This window comes from Hypanus sabinus, chromosome 1 (genome assembly GCF_030144855.1).
Source record: "Hypanus sabinus isolate sHypSab1 chromosome 1, sHypSab1.hap1, whole genome shotgun sequence".
In the NCBI taxonomy this organism is placed as follows: domain Eukaryota; kingdom Metazoa; phylum Chordata; class Chondrichthyes; order Myliobatiformes; family Dasyatidae; genus Hypanus; species Hypanus sabinus.
The window spans coordinates 183211280-183228077 of NC_082706.1; the positions used below are offsets into that span (position 1 = coordinate 183211280).

General features: G+C 41.0%; 1 protein-coding gene across 7 annotated transcripts in view; it reads right to left on the reverse strand.

The window, feature by feature from the left end:
• Nucleotides 1–16798, reverse strand: part of stau2 (staufen double-stranded RNA binding protein 2) — a 325427-nt gene that overhangs the window by 278855 nt on the left and 29774 nt on the right. For 6 of the 7 annotated variants that reach the window (XR_009514472.1, XM_059982913.1, XM_059982922.1 and 3 more), the window contains one exon: nt 10428–10638. Coding sequence is in view for 6 of the 7 variants with exons in the window: in XM_059982913.1 (XP_059838896.1) it covers nt 10428–10629 (202 nt within the window). In the remaining variant the exon portion in view is untranslated. Of the gene's footprint in view, nt 1–10427; nt 10639–15610; nt 15707–16798 lie in introns of all 7 variants that reach the window. The other variant, XM_059982886.1, reaches the window with a different exon arrangement.

Genomic DNA, 16798 nt, shown 5'->3' on the forward strand with positions numbered 1-16798 from the left:
GCCGAGTTGGTATACGGCGCGCCCCTGGTCGTCCCCGGAGAGTTCCTACCAGCCCCAAGAGAAAGATCCCGCAGCAGTCCTGGGCAGACTACGCGAGAAGCTCGGTAACTTGGCCCCCATACCCACTTCACAGCACGGGCGAAACCCGACCTGCGTACCCAAAGACCTGCAGAACTGTAAGTTTGTTTGTACGAAGGAGCGGGCATCGGCCACCGCTGCAGCGGCCATACGAGGGGCCGTATATGGTGCTCTGGAACAACGGGTCCACGTTCGTGCTGGACATTGGGGGGAAAGAGGAGGTTTTCACGGTGGACCGCCTCAAACCGGCCCATGTGGACCTGGCGCAACCGGCCGAGTTTCCGGCACCTTGGTGCAGAGGCCGACCTCCCAAGCAGGTTCCAGCCCAGACTGTGGACATTGGGGGGTGTATCGCCGGTTCTGGGGGGGGGGGGGGGGGGTTATGTGGTGACCCATTTCCTGGCACATCCGAACCGGCTCACAATTAGATAGCCTACGGGGGTTTGCGAGCACAGAGCTTTGGAGCCTCTGCGCCACTGGGGGCAGGTTGAGGGAGGCTTAAAAGTGAGGCTGAGGATTTCGAATAAAGTTTTTTCCTTCGACTGCAGTTACCGACTCCGTGTCGTAATTTTAGCGCTGCATGTAGCACACCGCTACAATTGGACTATTTTTACTGTGCCCATGGTCTGTTTTTTTTTAATTAATTATGCTATTGTTTGCACTGTTGTAACTATGTTTTTGTGCAAGTCTTGTAGCTTTAGTTTTTGGTCTTGCTTGTCTGGTGGATTTGGAGCTCCTTTCTGGGGAATGCGCTAAGACGGTAGCGCGATATTAATATGCGACAGCCTCTCCAGATTCTGGATTGGGGATTGTCAAACGTTATGTGGATTTTCTGGTGTAGTCTGTTTTGTCATATGGTTTTGTGATATCATTCTGGAGGAACGTTGTCTCATTTTTTAACTGCATTGCATTTGTGGTTTCTAAATGACAATAAACTGAATCTGAATCTTGTCTGTTGATTCCATTCCAACAAAATTACTTGACCTCACATTTTCTCACCTGAATTCAATTTGCTAAATTTTCATCAATTCAATCTATATTCCATTGCAAAGAACTGACACCCGTGTCACTACACTAGTTATGCCCTTCCATGCCAAAAAAGTTTCATTTATTTGTGTGACAATCACTTATTAATCCATGCTAACACTATTCCTCCAATACCATAAGCTGCTAATTTGTGCACCAACCTCTTAAGTGGCACATTGTCAAGTGCTCTTTAGAAGTCCCAATACACCACATCCACTGGCTCCCAATTATCTACTCTGCTTTTTGCATCCTCAAAAATCACAAGCAAAGTTATCAGTCATGATTTGCTTTTTGTTGGTTTGATTAGATAAAGCTTTCCTGAATGTTTAGCTATTTCTTCTTTAGCTGAAGCACTTTGCCAGCGATGATTGTTAAGATAACTGACCTGCATTTTGTCTTTTTTCCCTTAAACCAGGGAATCACATTTGTTGTTTTATATCAAAATACTGGTATACTCTTGGAAATCAGTGAGTATTTAAAACCTTCATATGGGTCCACCATCTCTATAGCCACTTCCTTTTTGCTCTATGCTGTGTGTTTGGCATTTAATTTCAACTTGGACAGACAATGAGTTTTTTTTCCTCCAGGAATATTACTCATACTCCGGGACTCCAATTCTGTTCTCAAATTCTAGTGCATTAAAGGCCAATACATTATTTTCCTTCCTAATTGCTTACTGAACTCAGTATAGTGTACAAGGCCCCACAGATCACACTGAACATCAACACCTTTTAGTCTGCCAGCAATTAAATAAATATGCCACATTTCTATTTGTCTAACTAAATGCCCCTGTATGCATCAAGAGTATTGAGATTGAGAAGGTTGAGTGCACCAAGTTTCTAAAAAAAAAATCATCAAATCACGATGGCCAAGAAAGTACACCAAAGCCTCTACCAAGGAACATCAACTTTTGATTCCTCTCCATAGATGCTGCATTACCTATTGAGTTCCTCCAGCATTTTCTGTGTGCTCTGGACCATCAAATAACTATTTGGCAGCCTTCTTGATCTCAGGGAGTCTTATAACATTTCACTCTACAATACGGCTGAAACCATAAGTAAACCCAGAAGAGCTATCACTACATCAACAACCAAGCATCCCATTAGAGAAGGCCACGAACCTCAGTTCCCACACCCCGCACCGCACATTTCTACCTCCTACCCAAGATCGACAAACCTGCCTGTCCATGTAGACCCATTGTTTCAGCTTGCTCCTGCCCCACCAAACTCATTTCTGCATACCTCGACACTGTTTTATCCTCCCTTGTTCAATCCCTTCCCACCTAGTTCATGACACTTCTCATGCTCTGGATTTTTTCAATGATTTCAAGTTCCCTGGCCCCCATCGTCATAGTTTCACCATGGATGTCCAGTCCCTATATACCTCCATCCCTCACCAGGAAGGTCTCAAAGCTCTCAGTTTCTTTTTGGATTCCAACCCAACCAGTTCCCCTCTACCACCACTCTCCTGCATCTAGCAGAATTGGTCCTTACTCTTAATAATTTCTCCTTTGGCTCCTCCCACTTCTTTCAAACTAAAGGTGTAGCCATAGGCACCCGTATGGGTCCCAACTATGCCTGCCTTTTGGTTGGCTATGTGGAACAGTCCTTGTTCCAAGCCTATACTGGTATCCGTCCCCCACTTTTCCTTCCCTACATCAACGACTGTACTGGAGCTGCTTCCTACACGCGTGCTGAGCTCATCAACTTCATCAACTTTGCCTCCAGCTTCCACCCTGCCCTCAAATTTACTTGGTCCATTTCCGACACCTCCCTCCCCTTTCTTGATCTCTCTGTCTCTAGATAAGGCAGCTTATCTACTGATGTTACTATAAGCCAACGGACTCTCACAGCTACCTGGACTATTCCTCTTCCCACCCTGTTACTTGTAAAAATGCCATCCCCTTCTCTCAATTCCTCTGCCTCTGCTACATCTGCTCTCAGAATGAGGCTTTTTACTCCAGGACAACGGAGATGTCTTCCTTTCTTAAAAGAAAGGGGCTTCCCTTCCTCCACCATCAAGTATGCCCTCAAGTGCATCTCTCCCATTTCATGCATATCTGCTCTTACCCCATCCTCCCGCCACACCACTAGAGATAGGGTTCCTCGTGTCCTCACCTACCACCCCACCAGCCTCCAGGTCCAACATATAATTCTCCGTAATTTCCGCCACCTCCAACGGGATCCCACTACCTTCCCCTCCCCCCTTCTGCTTTCCGCAGGGATCGCTCCCTATGCGACTCCCTTGTCCATTCATCCCCCCTCATCCCTTCCTACCAATCTCCCTCGTGGCACGATCCTTGTAAGCGGAACAAGTGCTACACCTGCCCTTACACTTCCTCCCTCACCACCATTCAGGGCCCCAGACATTCCTTCCAGGTGAGGCGACACTTCACCTGTGAGTCGGCTGGTGTGGTATACTGTGTCCAGTGCTCCCGGTGCGGCCTTTTATATATTGGTGAGACCCGACGCAGACTGGGAGACCATTTTGCTGAACACCTACGTTCGGTCCGCCAGAAAAAGCAGGATCTCCCAGTGGCCACACATTTTAATTCCACGTTCCATTCCCATACGTCAGTGCATGGCCTCCTCTACTGTCAGGATGAAGCCACACTCAGGTTGGAGAAACAACACCTTATATACCGGCTGGGTAGCCTCCAACCTGATGACACGAACATTGATTTCTCTAACTTCCGTTAATGACCCTCCTCCCCTTCTTCTCTCTTTCCCTTTCACAATAACTCATTGCCTGTTCTCCATCTTCCTCTGGTGCTCCCCTCCACCCTTCTTTCTTCCAAGGCCTTCCATCCTATGATACTCTCCCTTCTCCAGCCTTGTATCCCTTTTGCCAATCAACTTCCCAGCTCTTAGCTTCATCCCTCCCCTCCCCCTCTCACTTTCAAATCTCTTACTATTTCTTTTTTCCGTTAGTCCTGACGAAGGGTCTTGACCCAAAATGTCAACTGTATTTCTTCCTATAGATGCTGCTGCGTTCCACCAGCATTTTGTGTGTGTTGCTTGAATTTCCAGCATCTGCAGGTTTTCTCTAGTTTGCGTTACCAATAACTTAACTTGGTCCAGTCATGTAGAAGCAAGGCCATGAGAGCACATCAGTTTTCCACCGTGGAAATCCGACATTTCCTGGTTTACCCTCACCAATTTTTTTTTTCACAGATGCACCAAAGAAAGCATACTATACAAATGCAACACAGCTTGCTAAGCCAACTGCTCTGCTCAAGCCCACAAGAATCTGCAGTTATGGACACAACTCAGTCCATCACAAAAACCAGCTTCCCCTCCACGGACTCTGATTATGTTGAATGCTTTTCTAAGGCAGCAAAAAAATGAAACAGAAAGCTCAGAAAGCTCTTCAAAGATACATCAGGCAGAAGATACAAAAGCCTGAAAGTGTGCAACACTAGGTTCAATGACAGCTTCTAACCTGCTGTTCTCTTCAATGGACCTTTTGCATTTAAAGATGAATGCTTGACTTTGAAATCTACTTTGTTGTGACTCTTGCATCCCATGACGGAATATTCTGCATTGTTGTTGTTTCCCCTTCATACTGCCTCAATTTCGTGTTTCAAGATTAACTGTATGGATGTCATGCATACACAAGTTTATCTACTGGATCTCAGTAGATGTGACAATAATAAATCAATACCATCACATTCATTCCCTTCCTCTAGGTCAAGGTACATCAAATCTCAAGCAAGTTGAAGAAAACAAAATTCTGAAGTTATTTATTCTTCTATGAATACTTCAGGTAAACTTAGGTTCAAACAGAGCTTTACCAGGATGACTTCCTCCATCTTACTTGGGAAACTGGTCATTAAAATCCAATCCCACAAAATGTTAGAAAAAGTAAATAAATCACACATCAGATCACATCACTTAACTATAAATGTCCACAAATGTCAATTTTTTTCTGGTTTAAAGTGCTAAAAGTCAATGACATACCCCAAATTTCATACATTTTGTTAAAAATTCCAAGATAAAACATGGGAGCTTTTTTTTAAACCACAAAAATACAACTTTTCTTTCATTCATGATACTAGTAGGTGGCTCTGCACTAACATAGTGTTCTCTGACATTTGGTACCCAAAACTTCAGTGAAATGCTTGAAAAATCTCTGCATTTTTGCTATCTACTAAACCCAAGATCTTCATCACCTAAGATGAACAAGAAAAGCATGGGCCTGGGACATTGCCATGCAAGTCACAGTTCCTGAAGTAGGGAAGGAAGGCCAGTACACGGTATTCCAGAAGCAGTCCCAGCAGATCTCAACTGCAGGGAGTCAAAACTCATGGAACACCAAAACCATTTGACCACAAAGATTCACAGGAATAGATCACCACATTCTCAAAGCATAAAGGGGAAGAGCATCAGTGGTAGCTCATATTCATGAGGAAATATAATAAAAATCATTGCCAGGTCTTTTGCCATTGAGAAATCAGTACACTGGAAAGAGAAACCATTCCAAAAGATGTTGGATTCACAACCTACTTTGTAAAGCCCTGGGTGATTCTCTCTAATATCACATAAAACTGCATACTAAATTTTTTGACCAATAATGCTTTACAAGCACTTTGAAATACTGTGGTACCAAGTTTTTTTCTTAATTTTCAAGTTACATATTGTCCTGCACTCATTAAAAAACTGGGCAATTCCACTGGTTCGCATTTTTGTGGGTTTTATTCATTAATATAAACTTTTTTAAAAATAATCACTCAAATTCCCTCTCTGCATTACAAACTAAATAAATTACCAACTAAAGTTGCTAGCTTCCGGAGAAGAGTGCAAATTAAAAACATTTGTCAACAGGACTGTTATAAATCTGTGTTTTTACAACACACACCAATCAATATTCAAGTCCACAAACATGACTGGTTAGGAAGACCAGTTAGATCAGGCACTGAACTAAATCCACTCCTACCACTGCTCCCTCTAAGCTGTGCTGGTGCACGGCTGCACAGTAACCGAAATGCTCCTGCAAACATTGCCTTTGTCATCACAGCTGGAAATTTTATGCAGCTACAAAAAATTCATGAAACATGAAAGACTTTCTTTGTTCTACTGTATTTCAAAGTATGAGATCTTTAATTTTTATTCTAAATATTTACAGTATGCATATTACAAAGAAAACATTTAAAGTGCTGCAGAGTTTTCTAGCCGTGTAAAGATTTCCTGCTCACAGCAATGGTTGTCCATGCAGCTGTAAAAATAAGTTAGAGGGAGTGTTGATTCCTCCTTCATTAAAAACAAACAGGAAACAAAAATTGAGGAATCTTTAATCCAAGCCTATTCTGAATAGGCAAGGTATAAAATACACATTTTCAAATACTCTGGGTAAAACTCGACTGCCTGTTAAATGATCAGAAAACTAATTTCACATATACAAGATTTTTCATCATCAACAAATAGCGTATACAAGAAATTTCTGACAATTGCTTGCTTTTCTAGTTTGCTTGGAGCTATACTAATATTAATTCTCCCGAACCATTTTATTACATACTATAAAGTAAGCTAGCTTTCTGTTTTAAGCAATATATATATATATATATATATATATATATATATATATATATATATATATATATATATATATATATAAACAGTTTGAACTGTTCAAATAAGGTATAGAAGAATTAAGTCAGTTAGTCCATCAAGTCTGGTCTGCCATTTCATTGTAGCTGTTCCATTTCCCGCTCAGCCCCAAACTATTACCTTTCCCAATAACCCTTCATGTCAGGCCTAACCAAGAATCTTTCAATCATGCCTACTGACTTGGCCTCCACAGACATCTGTGGCAACGAATTCCACAGATTCACCACTCTCTGCTAAATAAATTCCTCATCTCCATTCTAATTGGACATCCTTCTATTCTGAGGCTGTGTCCTGGACTCCCCCACGATTAGAATCACCTTCTCCACATCCAATCTAAGAGTATCTTCAACATTCAATAGGTTTACATAAGAACATAAGAAATAGGAGCAGGAGTAGGCCATCTGGCCCGTCGAACCTGCTCTGCCATTCAATATCATGGCTGATCTGGCCATGGACTCATCTCCACCTACCTGTCTTTTTGTCATAACCCTTAATTCCCCTACTAGGCAAAAACCTTGTCTTAAATATACTTATTGAGGCAGCCTCCACTGCTTCATTTGGCAGATTCACTACTCTCTGGGAAAAGTAGTTCCTCCTCATCTCCGTCCTAAATCTACTCCCCCAAATCTTGAGGCGATGTCTCTTAGCTCTAGTCACACCAGCCAGTGGAACAACTTTCCTGCCTCTATCTTATCTATCCTCTCTATAATGTTATAAGTTTCTATAAGATATCTCTTTCTTCTGAATTCCAGCAAGTACAGTCCTAGGCAGCTCAATCTTTCCTCAAAGTCCAACTCACTCATCTCTGCAGTCAACCTGGTGAACCTCCCTGTACCATCTCCAAAGCCAGTATATCCTTCCTTAAGTAAGGAGACCAGAACTGCATGCAGTACTCCAGGTGCAGCCTCACCAGTACCTCGTACCGTTGCAGCATGACCTCCCTGCTCTCAAGTTCAATCCCTCTAGCAGTGAAGTCCAACATTCCATTTGCCTTCTTGATAGCCTGCTGCACCTGCAAACCAATCTTTTGTGATTCATGCACAAGCACTCCCAAGTCCTTCTGCACAGTTTCAATGAGACCACCCATCATTCTTCTGAATGCCAGTGAGTGCATCAAACGCTCATATGATAAGCCTTTCAGTTGCAGAACCTTTTTTGTGAACTTACTTTGAACCCCCTCCAATGTCAGCACTTGCTTCCTTAGATAAGGGGCCCAGAACTGCTCACAATAGACCAAGTGTAGCCTCACCACTGCCTTATAAAGTCTCAACATTATATCCTAGCTTTTTATATTCCAAGCACTCATTTCAAAAGAACTTCATTGTCTTTGTCTTTCTCACCACCAACTCAACCTACAAATTAACCTTTAGGGGATCCTGCATAAGGACTCCCAAATCCCTTTGCACCTCAGTTTTTTTGTATTTTCTCTCCATTTACAAAATAGTCAACCCTTTTTTTCTACCAAAGTGCATGACCAAACAGTTCCCAACACTCTATTCCATCTGCCACTTCTTTGCCTATTCTCGTAATCCAACTCCTTCTGCAGCCCCTCTGCTTCCCCAACACTATGTTAATATTGTCCACAAGCTTGGTCACAAGGCCATCAATTCCTATCATTCAAATCACTAACATATAAAAAGAAGCAGTCCCAACACAGATCCCTGTGGAACACCACTAGTAACCAGCAGCCAACAAGATAAAGGCTCCTTTTATTCCCACTCTTTGCCTCCTGCCAATCAGCCAATACACTATCCATGTTAGTATCATTCCTGTAATCCCATGTTAAGGAGCTTCACGTATGGTACCTTGTTGAAGGTCTTCTGGAAATCCAATTTACACACAATCAACTGACTCCCCTTTGTCTATCCTGCTTTGTATTTCTTCAAAGAATTCCAACAGATTTGTCAGGCAAGATTTTCCCTTAAGGAAACCATGATGACTATGGCTTTTTTTCATTAAGTGCTTCTAGGTACCCCAAAACCACATCCTCAACAATTGACTCCGACAATCGGCCCAACCACTGAGGTCAGACTAACTGGCCTATAACTGCCTTTCTTCCACCTCTCTCCCTTCTTGAGTGGAGTGGCATTTGCAATGATCCAATCCTCCAGAAGCATGCCAGAATCTATTGATACTTGAAAGATCATTACTAATGCCTTCACACTCTTCAACCACTTCCTTCGGAACCCTGAGGTATAGACCAGCATGCCTAGGAGATTTATCTACCTTCAGACCTTTCAGTTTTCCCGAGCACCTTCTCCCTAGTAATGGCAACTTCACTGATTCCTGCCCTGACACTCTCAAACTTCCAGCATACTGCTAGTGTCTTCCACGGTGAAGACTGATGCAAAATACTTATTCGGTTTTTCTGCCATTTCTTTGTCCTCCATTACTCCATCTCCAGCATCATTTTCCAGTGGTCCGTTATCTACTCTCGCCTCTCTTTTATTCTTTGTACATCTTAAGAAACTTTTGGTATCCTCTTTATTATTGGTGGTTAGCCTTTCTTCATATTCCACCTTTTCCCTCTATGACTTTTTTAGTTGCCTTTGGTTTTTTTAAAAAAGCTTCCAAATCCCCTAATTTCCCAGTAATCTTTGTTCTATTATATGCCCCCCTTTGGCTTTTATGTGGGCTTTGACTTCTCTTGTCAGCTACAGTTGCATCATCCTGCCTTTAGAATACGACTTCTTCTTTGAGATGCATCTATCCTGTGCCTTACGGATTGCTCCTAGAAACTCCAGCCATGGCTGCTCTATCATCAGTCCTGCTAGTGTCTCCTTCCAATCAATATTAGGCAGCTCCTCTCATATACCCCTGTAATTCCCTTTAATCCACTGTAATATTGCTATATCTGACTTTAGCTTTACCCTCTCAAATTGCAGGGCAAATTCTATCACATTATGATCACTAATTGTTGCACAACATCCAATCCAGTACATCTGATCCCCCAGTGGGCTCAACCATGAGCTGCTCTAAAAAGCCTTCTTGTAGGCATTCTTCAAATTCATCCTCTTGGGATCCAGCACCAAACTAATTTTTCTAATTTACCTGAATATTGATATTTCCCATGACTATCCTAACATTGCTCTTTTAGCATGCATTTTCTATTCCCATTGTAGTTTCTTTGCCCACATCTTTGCTACTGAATATGTTTATGGGGAGCTTATAACTTGTGAACAGAATAAACAAAATCTGATGCTATGAACACTGAAAAACTTTGCATAGTATGGCACTATAAAGTAATAGAATATCCTTGAAAACAACAGAATGATTTAACAAGTGTAAAGTTAAGGCCTTGGTACTTAACAGAGCTAGTATATCCAATGGAATTGTGCACGTATCATGAGCTGGAGGCTGCCACAGGTCTCTCAAACATTAGAAATAAATACAATATGACAGTAAGCTGCAAAATCAAAATTATGCTAAGACTAATTGAAAGTTATATCATAAATTATTTTAGATGCAGATTACCTCATACACATTAAAATATTTTGGGGCTGGCTGAACTTTGATACCCAAATTCCATGTGCTAAATCTTGGAAAATATGCATAATACAATTTCCTTAATTCACTCATTAGAGTAACTGCAACATAATTTTTCAAAGTAAAGTGCATTTCATTGTTTTCACTGATCACTTTATATCAAATAGCCAGTTGAAAGCTGCACAAACTTCAAATTCAAAAGAGCTTGTAGATTTCATAAAAAATTTTCACCTGGTGAGTTATTAATAGAAGCAGTGGAATCCACGAGACCAGCTGCAGGACTGACACAGCTGGAAGTCGAGGCTGGGACTGACCCATTCACAGAAGACTGCAGCACCAAAGGAACAGAAGTAGCCACAGATGGTGATTGCATTGTGACACCTATCGTAGATCCAGATAGGTTTACTGCAGTCTGAACTTTAACTTGCGCCATTCTCTATCACTGAAAGAAAGAAATGTTCATGAGCCAAAAAGGCTACAAAATGGTAAAAAAACAAAATTGAATTTTAATTATCCACAGCAGGCAGGAAGGTGTATACAAAGCAGAATGATATTAAAATGGAAATAATTTGCAGTAAATTATGGCCCCCATTATCTTATATATTCACATATATAACAAGTATGTGCCCAGGATACAGAGCATGAGGATAACTACTGATTGCAATAACTCCTTACACGACAAAAAAAATGCAAGTTTTGTGTTGGGATCACAGCAACAAATTATGCTTGGCCTTATTTTTATGTGAATCATAAATGACAGGTTTTCCCTAAAATGTTGACACAAGTATTTTCAAAAATAAATGAGTTGAATGAATTACAAAGATATTGAAGAGTCAAAGAGAAGGATCAATAGTAACAGAGGGCACTCTTGTAACAAAAAGTTTGCAAAGATGATGGTGGGAAAACCTCGGCAAATGTATCCAGATAAAGTGAGATGGAACAAAGGCCACTACAACAACCCTGTATTTCTTTAAAAGTTGTGCCATTCCAGTTGTAAGCCCTGCTTTAAGCTGCAAGTTGCAAATAAACAAAGTTGCAAATCATTTTCATCATTGTATAATGATATATATCTTGAGGATTTCTGTGCTGCATTTGAAAATTGACTGTTATAGAAATCACACACAAAATATTAACAATCATATAAATGTTTTGGTCACCTGTTAGAGATAGTAACTACCAGATCCAGCTGTTTCAAAGAAACATTTTTTTCAGTATTTCAATTCAGCCCTGATTTTGCTTCCAATTCCTCACTCAGAAATAGGTATTGTACATTGTATTGTTCCCAGAAAGCAATTATCAGTCCTTACAGTATTGAGCACACCCATCTAATCAGAGTATAATAAGCATCCTGTGAGTAAATTCATGTTTATAATTTTAAAAGGATCATGATCTTACAGATATTATTTTAAAAATAGATAAAAAGTTGCATCCTGCTGGCTTCAAATTTGAGAAGAAAATTTAAACAGCTACATTTCAAAACAAGCAACTGATTGCCCCTCAGATTAACGCATTGAGAGTAAACAAAAGCTTCAAACAACTTTTTCATATCCAAAGTAATTTCAGAAGCTGGTTTTGACTTTTTATGGTTCCCAAATAAATAAGACCTCTTTGGGAGTAAAACCAGTCCTGACATTTAGTTACTGGGATGTGAATGCGGTCCAATAAGACCATAAGATATAGAAGCAGAAGTGGGCCATTCGGCCCATCGAGTCTGCTCTGCCATTCAATCATGGGCTGATCCAATTCTTCCAGTCATCCCTACTCCCCTGCCTTCGTGCCATATCCTTTGATGCCCTGGCTAATCAAGAATCTATATACACTGTCTTAAATACACCCAATGACTTGGCTTCCACAGCCGCTCGTGGCAACAAATTCCACAGATTTACCACCTGCTAATTTCTCTGCATCTCAGTTCTAAAAGGATGTCCTTCAATCCTGAAGTCATGCCCTCTTGTTCTAGAATCCCCTACCATGATAAGTAACTTTGCCATATCTAATCTGTTCAGGCCTTTTAACATTTGGATCCCCCCCCCCCCCCTCATTCTCCTGAACTCCAGGGAATACAGCTCAAGAGCTGTCAGATGTTCCTCATATGCTAACCTTTTCATTCCTGGAATCATTCTCGGAAATCTTCTCTGAACGCTCTCCAATGTCAGCATATCCTTTCTAAAATAAGGAGCCCAAAACTGCACACAATACTCTAAGTGTGGTCTCACTAGTGCCTTATAGAGCCTCAACATCACATCCCTGCTCATATTCTATAACCCTAGAAATGAATACCAACATTGCATTCGCCTTCTTCACAACCGACTCAACCTGGAAGTTAACCTTTAGGGTATCTTGCACAAGGACTCCCAAGAACCCTTTGCATCTCTGCATTTTGAATTCCCTCCCCATCTAAATAATAGTCTGCCCGTTTATTTCTTCCACCAAAGTGCATGACCATACACTTTCCAACATTGTATTTCATTTCACTTCTTTGCCCATTCCCCTAAACTGTCTAAGTCTTTCTGCAGGCTCTCTGCTTACTCAACACTACCCGCTCCTCCAGCTATCTTTGTATCATCAGCAAATTTAGCCACAAATCCATTAATACCACAGTCCAAATCATTGACATACATCGTAAAACTCCATTGTGGAACTCCATTGGTAACTGGCAGCCAGCCAGAATAGGATCCCTTTATTCCCATTCTCTGTTTTCTGCTGACCAGCCAGTGCTCTACCTATGCTAGTAACTTCTTGTATTTCCATGGGCTCTTATCTTGCTAATCAGCCTCATATACGGCACCCTGTCAAGGCCTTCTGAAAATCCAAGTACACCGTATCTACTGCATCTCCTTTGTCTTTCCCGCTTGTAATTTCCTCAAAGAATTACAATAGGTTTGTCAGGCAGGATTTTCCTTTCAGGAAACCATGCTGCTTTGACCTACCTTGTCATGTGCCACCGAGTACTCCATAATCTCATCCCTAACAATCAACTCCAACAACTTCCCAACCACTAATGTCAGGCTACAGGTCTATAGTTTCCTTTCTGCTGCCTCCCACCCTTCTTAAATAGCAGAGGAACATTTGCAATTTTCCAGTCATCCAGTACAATGCCAGAATCTATCAATTCTTGAAAGATCATTGTTAATGCCTCCGCAATCTCTCCAGTTACATCCTTCAGAACCAGAGGGTGCATTCCATCAGGACCAGGAGATTTATCCACCCTCAGACCATTAAGCTTCCTGAGCACCTTCTCAGTCATAATTTTCATTGTACAAACTTCACTTTCCTGACACTCTTGAATGTCCGGTACACTGCAGGCGTCTTCCACTGTGAAGACTGATGCAAAATACGCATTCAGTTTCTCTGCTATCTCTGCATCTCTCATTACAATATCTCCAGCATTATTTTCTATTGGTCCTATATCTACCCTCAACTCTCTTTTACCCTTTACATACCTAAAAAAGATTTTAGTATCTCCTTTGATATTAGTCGCCAGCTCCCTCTCGTAATTCATCCTCTCCTTCGGAATTACCTTCTGAGTTTCCATTTGGAAGTTTTTAAAAGCTTCCCAATTCTCTATCTTCCCACTAGTTCTGGCTTCCTTGTATGCCCTCTCTTTTGCTTTTACTTTGCCTCTGACTTCACTTGTCAGCCACAGCAGTGTCTTTCTTTCCTTTGAAATTTTTTTCTTATTTTGAATATATCAATGACGAGTAACTAAGTAAATTATTTCTGTATTATCTGAAATTGAGGAAAAGGAAGGTGATTTCAAAGTTCAGAAGTTCAAAGTAAAATTTATTATTAGAGTACATACACATCACTACATACAACCCTGAGATTCATTTTCATTTTTCTGCAGCCATACTTAGCTGAAAGAGTTAGATAAAGCTCTTAAAGATACTGGAGTCAAGGGATATGGGGAGAAGGCAGGAACGGGGTGCTGATTGTGTATGATCAGCCATGATCACATTGAATGGTGGTGCTGGCTCAAAAGGCCGAATGGCCTACTCCTACACCTATTGTCTATCTATAGAACAGTAACTGTGAACAAGATCAATGAACAACAGACTGCACAAATGCAAACACAAATAAATAGCAATAAACAACGAGAGCATGAAATAACAAGATAAAGAGTCCTTGAAGTGAGAAAAGCAGTTGTTGTAACACCAGAAATAGAATAAGTGTAGTTATTGCCTTTTGTTAGGAGTAGTAACTGTTCTTGAACCTGGTGGTATGAGTCCTGACGCACTTGTACCTTCTACCTGATAGCAGCAGTGAAAAGAGAGCACATCCTAGGTGGTGAGGATCTTTGATGATTGATGGTGCTTTTCTATGGCAAAGTTTCATGATTGGAAGCGTTTTACCTGTGACATTCTGGGCCAGTTCCACTACTTTTTGCAGTATTTTCCATTTAACGGCATTGGTGTTCCCATACCAGGCAGTAATACAGCCAGTCAGCACACTCTCCACCACACATCTATAGAAGTTTGCCAAGGTTTTTGATGACATGTCAAATCTCCGCAGACTCCTAAGGAACTAAGGGGCTGTCATGCTTTCTTTGAATTACATTTATATGATGTGTCCAGGACAGGTCCTCTGAGACAGTGACACCCTGAAATTTAAAGTTGCTTACCCTTTCCACCTCTGGTCCTCCAGTGAGGACTGGCCCATTGACCTCTGGTTGCCCTCTCCTGAAATCTACAATCAGCTCCTTGGTCTTGCTGACATTGAGTGAGAGGTTATTATTATGACACCACTCAGCCAAATTTTCAATCTCCCTGCTGTATGCTGATTTATCACCACCTTGTATATGACCCACAACAGCGGTGTCACTGGCAAACTTGGCTATGGTGTCGGAGCTGTGCTTAGCCACACAGCCACATGCGTGAAACAAATCCAAGCGCAGAAACTTCTTAGGGACTGCGGTAAAAGAGAGGCAGAAGATAGAACAGCATGAAAACACATAGTCAAGGACAGCTTCTAGCTCACTGCAATAAGGACTCTTGACCTCACAATTTACCTTGTCATGGTCTTACGTTTTGTCTGCCTGCTCTGCATTCTCTGCAACAGCAAAGGGATATTCAGCAATTATCTATTGCTTTGGCCTTGTGTCAATATGATGAAATGATGTGTATAAGTGGTATGCAAAACAAAGTTTTTCCACTGTACTGTGATAGGTGTGACAATAATATACCAATCTTGAACAAGGAGACAAGCTTACAAAATTAGGGGTGGCCATTTAAAACCCAGACAAATAAGAATTTCTTCTCACAGAGAAAATGAACCTCTGGAATTCTGCACAAATTCTCAACTATTGGGTCTATTTGAAAAGAGGGAACAGACACATTTTTGAACAATCAGAGAACTGGAGGCTCTGGGGAGCTAGCAGAGACGAGACGCGATCTAGGTAGATCCATCATGATTACTTTGAATGGTGGAGCAGGGCGAAACGCCGACTGGCCAACTCTTTCGCCCATCTCTCATATTCTTATCACATGCCACCGTGAATTTCAAATATTTACCTGTAAGGACCAACAAAAACGTTTATAATTTTTACATTTGTAGTTGTATATTGCATCGTAATTAGAGAGCAACAGCAGATGTGAAAAATCAGCATGCAGTAATTTTAGTCCAATAGTTCGAGTGCATTTTGCACATGCCATAATTCTAGTAAAAATCACACCTTGTGCCAGCTAAAAAACTTCAAGACTATAATTTCAGAGGCTTGTTGGCAAATGATAGAAACTCTGTATAACTGAAGGTGGATACAAAAATAGGAAAAAGTAACCTTAGTAAAAACCTATGCCTTAGCAGAGATTACAAACATGACATAACTTATAAGGTGAACAATTTTTAAAACCAATAATTTTACACTTTTAAAAGTTTCACCCTAACACTATGTTTGCTTTAATAAGAAGACCCACTAAATGTCCATTCATCAAAACATAAAAACACATATTTATTTTTAGATCAAATGCAATGTCCCACATGTGAAATCAGTCCAAGGTAATAAACAAATTAAATAAATATAGCAGTAGGACCAAAACTGCAAATGGATTTCAGAGCTATAGGACATTAAAAATAGCACTGAAGGTGGATAAGGGATAAAGGATTTAATTACATCAGTATTCCATAAACCACTTATGTAACAGCAGTCTCTCATTTTCGGCATGTACAGTGGCATGCAAAAGTTTGGGCACCCCTGGTCAATATTTCTGCTACGGTGAATAGTTGAGTAGAAGATGAACTGATTTCCAACAGTCATAAAATTAACGATGAAACATTCTTTTCAACGTTTTAAGCAAGATTAGTGTATTATTTTTGTTTTGCACAATTTTAGAGTGAAAAAAAAGGAAAGGAGCACCATGCAAAGGTTTGGGCGGCACCCCAAGAGATCTGAGCTCTCAGATAACTTTTACCAAGGTTTCAGACTTTAACTAGCTTGTTAGGGCTTTGGCTTGTTCACAGTCATCGTTAGGAAAGGCCAGGTGATGGAAATTTCAAAGTTTTATAAATACCCTGACTCCTCAAACCTTGTCCCAACAATCAGCAGCCATGGGCTCTTTTAAGCAGCTGCCTAGCACTCTGAAAATTAAAATAAATGATGCCCACAA